This window comes from Taeniopygia guttata, chromosome Z (assembly GCF_048771995.1).
Source record: "Taeniopygia guttata chromosome Z, bTaeGut7.mat, whole genome shotgun sequence".
NCBI lineage: Eukaryota > Metazoa > Chordata > Aves > Passeriformes > Estrildidae > Taeniopygia > Taeniopygia guttata.
The window spans coordinates 81,811,634-81,818,673 of NC_133063.1; the positions used below are offsets into that span (position 1 = coordinate 81,811,634).

General features: G+C 50.0%; 1 protein-coding gene across 2 annotated transcripts in view; it reads right to left on the minus strand.

The window, feature by feature from the left end:
- Positions 1–101: 101 nt before the first annotated feature.
- ZCCHC7 (zinc finger CCHC-type containing 7) overlaps positions 102–7,040 on the minus strand; it is a 90,767-nt gene continuing 83,828 nt past the window's right edge. For both annotated transcript variants that reach the window (XM_030258019.4, XM_030258018.4), the window contains exons 8-10: positions 5,239–5,334; positions 1,810–1,927; positions 102–1,369 (exon numbers count right to left, since the gene is read on the minus strand). In XM_030258019.4, the coding sequence (XP_030113879.4) occupies positions 921–1,369; positions 1,810–1,927; positions 5,239–5,334 (663 nt within the window). In that variant the 3' untranslated portion in view covers positions 102–920. The remainder of the gene's footprint in view (positions 1,370–1,809; positions 1,928–5,238; positions 5,335–7,040) is intronic.

A 7,040-nucleotide genomic window follows, 5' to 3' on the forward strand; every position in this document is an offset into this window, starting at 1 on the left:
CTTTTTTCCTTTACTCTTGCCAGTGGTGATGCAGTCAGGAACGAGAACATGATGCTGTTTTCAATTATGTTTGGAATGCAAGGAAATGAGGAACAAACCCATTCTTTTAATATTTCTCGTGTAAAGTTTTATTTGCGTTAGTCCTTTGATAAAGCATTTTACTCTTACAAACCTTAAAACAGCATGCTGAATTCCAGTGTACAAAAATAACTGTCTTTAAAAAAAATTAAATTTTAGCACAGTGTGACTGGAACCAAGTATGTTCTTTAGACTCTGCTCCTTTTTCCTCCAACACATCAAAAGGAACAAGGACAGATTTAGTGTGAGATGTAAACTCTATTCCAGGCCCAGCTGCTCATTCCTGCTCTGCTGACCAGCTGGTAAGAACAGGATGGATCCCCAAAAGCTGAGGCCTGAGGGCAGGGGATGGATGGCTGAGTGAGATGTGGGACTGCTGCATCCCCGAGCACAAAGCAGAGACTTGGCTGTCCCTTCCAGGGAAGTGCCCAGTGCCCTCCTGCTCGCTGGAGAGGACTGGTGGTTGAGGGGATGTGCTTTATACCCATGTTCCTGCTTTCCATCCCACCCACCCCGACCCAAGTCTCCCTGGCGTTGGCCCCAAAGGTGCTGTGCTCCAACAGCACAGCCACATCTCACTGCTGAACAAACAAACCCTGCCAAACCCAGCATGCCCCATATCCCCAAGCAAAGAAAATAAACATACAGCATATTCTGAGACCAGCCCTGCCACGGGTGGCTCTCAGAGATGGAGTGGTCCCCTCTGGCTGCGGAGGTGGACGGGGTGGGTGATGGTGCCCAGCGTGCCGGGTCAGGGACGGACTCAAATTAATGTGCTAAGAGAGGGACAGGAGTAAAGAGGAGGCAGGGCCAGAGCCAGGGAATGCCAGTGCTACCGGCCATCACCAGGATTTCTGCTTGGACTTCTTCCGCTGTTTTATAAGGAATAGATTGTCCCTGCTGTCAGGACTATCATTTCTCTGCTTTTTCCATTTCTTCTTCCTTTTGGCACCTTCTAGAGGCTGCTCAGCACACGTGGCCTTGCCTGAGAGTGCCTGGAAGAGGGACCTGCGGCGGGCCCTGCTGCCCTTGCAGCCCTGCTGCCTGTGCCCCCGAGGGAAGTCCTCCGCCTCGCTGTGCATTTGAGCATCCCTCCTGTGCTTCTCCTGGGCCTTCTTTGCCCGGTTCACCTTCATCTTCTTTTGCTGCTCACTGCTCCTGCTTGGCTTCCCCTGTTGCTCTTTCCAAAGCTTGCTAAGCTTGCTCTTTTTCTTGTGGCTGGGCACCTCAAGCTGCTCCTCCTGAAGCACTGTTTCAGACTGTTCCGGCAGAAGGCCAGCTTCCTGCAGGTCTGGAGAGCAGAGTGGATTATTTCAATACCTGAAAACCCTAAAACTTGGCACCTGAGCCATCACACCTCTCCTCTGTTCTGTTTGAAGGTAGACAAAAATTTATCTCTGGCAGATTTTTTCATTGTGTTTTTTTCCTGTCATCAGGCTAGAATCTTAACAAATCGTGATTTAATCCCCTTACTCCTATTTCATGGCATTTTTAATGTCAGCAGATTTTTCAGAATTAAAACATCTGACAATGCTCACTGAGTGACTTTGACACACTCAATTTCCATGATAGACACGGATGACTTAAGTCACAAATCTTTTACTACCACCAGGCTCCCCCTGGTCAAATCCATGCAGCTCTTCCCAGCACATGAAAATAATCCCACAATGTTTCTAAAAAGCACAAACACAGAACTGGAAGGTGGGAGGGATCTCCCAAAACACACTGTACCTGCCACCTTTCTTTTTAACCTGTTGGCTCTCCTCTTGATGTCGCACTCATCATCGTAGTAGCAGACGAAGGGAGAAGTGGGGAACATGTTTCCCTGCATCCTCTTCTCTGAGCACTCCTGCAAAACACATTTCAGGTCACTAGAGGTGGCTGGGTGGTGATTTCCTGGAGGTGAAATGGGCCAGGTCCTGCAGTCCTGGTCTGTACTGTGGGGGATGTGGTCAGCACTGACATTTTCACGAGCAGCTCGTAATCCCTCCTGCCCACACTGAGACACGGGTGCTGTTTGAGCACACAGAAGGAATCCCCCGTCCTCCTGCACTTACCACGCTCTGTAACACCCACAGAACGCACGATGAAGACCAGGTGAGGACAGGTAAACACCAGGTGAGTTGCTGACAGAGCTATGGGGCAGAGGGACAGGGCAGTCCTGCTGCCAGGCAGGATGTCAGAGCCCAGCACACCCCTCTGGCTGCCCTGGCTGGCTCCAGACCCTGGCAGGGGCTCGGAGACCCTGGCAAGAAGTCAAAAACACCTGTGGCTTTGATTTTAGCCTGTGGAGAAGGCTGCCAACCCTGTATGAGGAATTGCAAGCCACAAGGGTTTGAGTAGCGTGATATTTGAATTAACACAGGGTGAAAGAGTAGAAATTTGGGGATTTTTAGAATGGGGTTCAAGGGGACAAGATGGAGGAATTTGGGCGTGTCCTGACCTTCTTCTCCTTCTTGCCCTCCATGCCTTGCTGTGATGGTGACACTTTTCTATTGGTTTAAGGTACAGACACACTGTCCAACATAAATGACAGATACTGGCACGTTATTGTAAACATGGCACAGGTAGTTTTTGGTATAAAATGTGACCACCACCCTGAGGGCAGACAGAATGCCATGGCCAAGCTGCTGGACAGAGCTCAGCAGATCAGAGAAAGAATGTTCTAGATAAAGGAAAATAAACAACCTTGAGAAGCCGATCCTACACATTTCAGACTCCTTCTTTGGGTGCATGGGCTGGGAGAACAAGGACTTTTACACTCTTGGGGTCATCCCAGCACCCAGACCCTGAGAGCAGGACCCCAGCACTTGCTGTGCCCATGTCTGACCCTCAGAGGCAAGCAGTGCCCTGGCAGGGCAGCCCTGGCACCTGGGTGAGGCTCCCTGCAGAGGGTCCCTGCAGAGGGGTGGCAGGCCAAAGCAGAGAGGGCAGCAGCCACGGGGAGCCAGAGCCTGCCAGTAGCCAGGGTGGGTGGTCACCGTGTGCCATTCCCTCACGGGGACAAGCCAGAGGCAAATCCTGCAGCAGGCTGCTGCGAACACATCAGGTGCAGGGAACAGAAAGAGGAAACAGAAGGGAGAGCCCTGAATAGACAGCTGAGGCGAGGAAGGGGCTGACTGTGGCATCATATGCATGCCAGCCAATTTCCCAAACACCTGGAGCAGGAATGTAAGTTTTTCACTCCTGTGCACACAGTTTTGTCCATGTCTTGAGAGCCAGGCTAACAGGAACACTTCCTATGATTCTGCCTTGTATCTGGGTACCATGATATTGACAGGTGCTTTATTCCCCTTTATCCTCCTTGCAAATTGCCTGTTACCTGCTGTGCTTTGCTCCATCATCTTTCTCTTCTTAGACACTGCTGAGAGCATAGAAACACAGAATCCCACAATGGCTTGGCTTGGTAGAGACCTTAAAGTTCATCCTATCCCACCCCTGCCATGGGCAGGGACACCTTCCACTGTCCCAGGTGGCTCCAAGCCCTGTCCAGCCTGGCCTGGGACACTTCCAGGGGCAGCCACAGCTGCTCTGGGTACCTGTGCCAGGGCTGCCCACCCTCACAGAGAAGAATTTCTCCCTGACAGCTAATGTAACTCTACTCTCTGTCACTTTGAAGCCATTCGAGTGGCATCTGGGCCTCACCAATCTCCAGGAGCTGTCAGGAGCTTTCGCTCACCTGATGTCTGCACCATGGGACCAGCAGCTTTCCTGCATGTGCTGCTGCTGCCTCTCAGTGCCACCCTGGCAACCCCTGTCCCCGCCTGCTCCTCCCTCCCTTCCAGAGGCACAGCAGATCAGAGATGCATTTTTGATGTATTTTGCATTTCTGAGCTTCTTTTTGGCATTTGCTTGGCTGAAATTTAGTGAAGGATCAGTTTTCCTGCCAAGTGTTCTGTCTGTTTTTGGGAATGGTGTGCACATGGGAAGATCTGGTACCTCTGTCCTCTCATGTTGCTGTTGGCTTATCCCCTTTCACTCAGTCTTTGCCCAGGCGGTTTCTGCTCCTTGTACACTACTACAAATATCAAAGTTATCTTTCTTTACTTCGAGGGATATAAAATGTCCACGAGTTGCTTTCCTCCCTTTCTGATTTTCTAGTTTCTACCAGTTTCAATCAAAGTATTTACCATCAGATCCTCACACATAAGTTCTAATTATTTTTGCATGAGCCTTAATAATGACTTAAACAATCAATCTACAGCATCTCTAATAATTACTCATTACTTTTATAGCAGCCTTACTTGTATCCATGTATGTCTGCCTTCCTCCTGTGCAATTTTTTGGACAGTTTAATAAAAGTCAGCTAAACTAAAGGCCCAGGCTTTTAACAAAAGATACTCGATAGTTGAAGGGTCTGACACACAAGAACAGGCAGAAGGGAAGAGAGGAATTTGCTGGCAATTTGCTGCTTCTAAGCCACAGGAGAAAATAAGCTAAACCCATCCAATGCATGATTAACATTCATTTTCTAGAATATTTGTGTCTTGGCTCCTGCATTTATTCCATAAAAGAAAAAACCCTATTATTAGTTCTGTGTTAGTAATTGCAGGTACAGAGCTGAACTTACTATAGGCACCAAAAAAGGTGATAAATATCACCAAAACTCCCTGGAAGATGCAGCCACATCTCCTGGTTTTACTGAAGCCACGAAAGGCTCATGACACCTCTTTTACCAGGCAGCACCTCACAGAAGGACAATGCCAAACTTAGGTCAGATGTTGAACTAAACTAGGAAACTACAAATAAGGATCATCACAAGCAGGCAGAAATGGAAGATTCCCAAAACAGCACTCAAATAGCTGGGCTGAGTGTGGTGAAAATCCTGACATAATGTTGAATGTGGGAAAAAAAAGAAAGGGGGAAAAAAGCTGTATTCAGCAACTGTTTTCCAATGGATATTTTCTCTCCCAGGCAGCCTCAAATCAATGAACCTCCCAAGGAGAGAAAGCAACTGTTAGTGCCTCCCTATCTTTAAGTTAGCTGGGTGAGGTCCCTTTATTCACTGTCCTCCCCCAGGTGTGGTCACACTCCTCTGGTGTCACGCACCAGCGTGGCTCCTCCAGCTCTCTCCTCCAGCCACACACGGATCAGAGAGCGTGGCAGGGATGGATTTCCAGCCCAGGGAGCGCAGCCCTGGCAGGGAGTGCCCAGACTTACGTATCCGAGGTGTCCTTTGCGGGAGCAGTTGTAGCAGTACACGGACACCGCGCGCTCCGAGGGCGAGTCTGCTGCCTTGATGGGTCCCGGCTTCGTCTGCAAGATGGAAATGGGCAAGAATTAGGTCTGGTGCTACTCTGAATGCTGAATTAAAAATAAATGAAAATTGCATACATATAATTTTATTAAGCTTAGATCAATACACTCCTGCTTGCTGCTGGAATATTAAGTTTGAAAAAGCAGCAGCAGGCTGACGTTACTGTAATTCTGTAGAGTGAGGTTCTGCCTGAGCACCACAAATGAGGTGGGAAGAGGCAGCGCTGGCATCTTGTCCACCAGGCCGTGTTATTTCAGCTCTGAACGCAAACTGCTGATTTCTCTCTCCCCTCCTCTCTGGCAGGGGCCGTCAGACACAGCTGGGGAGGCACAATGGCCTCAGCCCCACGTTCCACGGCGTGGGCAGGCGCCAGGACCAACAAGGGATGCAGGAATCGTGGCCCGAGAGCCGCAGGACTCAGGAGTGACCTTATTGAGCCCTGCGTGTTTCCTTCTCCCCGGGGCTGATGGAGCACAGAAGAGTGGCCCCAGTTTCACAGAAAATTGTAGTACTTGGCAAAGCACATGGCAGGAATGGCTTTTTTCTTTAAATGTGTATCGCCGTGCTCTTCTGCTGTGAGAGCCACGGTGCTCTCAGTCGGAGCCTCCCGAAGAATGACAGCAGTGTTTGTAAAATAGGCAGGAACAAGAGGAACCTTCCAGTGCTGTTCTTTGTGAATCTGATCACACTTGCAGTGTCACCTCATTGTGAACTCTCCAGCCCCGGGTTTAAATGTGTGTTTCAGAGTCATGTTCCTCAGCTCACACCCACGCACCAGGAGGGGCCTGGAGGAAGACTAAGAAGAGTGACACATCCAGCAGTGATTTGTGACAAAAGGTGGGGAAACAGGGAAAGGGAAAAACGACCGCCTATAAAGCAATCTGTGCATTTCTCATCCATGTCTCACAGCAAGAGCTCTCCAACTAACAGCAGTGTGTAAGTGACACACTAAGCTGGCTCAGTTTTTCAGGTATTCTTTTATCATAAGTACATAGAGGAGACAAGGAAATAAAAAACAACAAACCGAAATGCAAGCCTGTGTGTAGTCCCTTTGGGGAAAAATCTGCCCGGTTTGTTTAGTGGATCAGTCACCATTATTCTGGTTAGATTTCAGCATGACGAGTGTCCCCAGAAACCCGCTCTGCCTTGCGCTGGCTCCTGAGAGCAGCAATAACCTGCGAGCGGCACCTTCCTCTGCCTTCCCCACGTGTAGAGCTGCCCGTGTTAGATGTGCTGCTGAGGGTGATGCCACTGGAGAGCACACGGGGCCTCTGCCCCAGAGGTTCCTCCGCTGGAGAGCTCTGCCAGCGGAAGGTGAGCGGGACGAGAGCGCGGCGAGGCTGCCCAGACCAGAGCAGGGCTCTGCCCTGCCTCCTGCCAGCTGGGCAGCACGGGGACCAGGAAACCTTCTGGGAACGAACCTTCACACCATTCGGTGCTGGCAGCACGGGGGTACAAACCCCAGGTGTTATTTCAGACACACGACCCTTGACATTCCAAGGTGTCATGTGCTGAAATCCAAGAGCCTGACACCTTCACCTGCCGAATAACATCCTCCAAGGAAAATAATTGTGGTTTTGGCCATCACTGGTGTTCTAAAGCAGAAACTAGCAACATTTCCAGCCAGTTCTCAACCCTTTTTACAGAAAAGGTGAGCTCCTTGAGGAGCACCTGTGCAGTGGCCTCGTCTTCTGTGGGCCCCCCC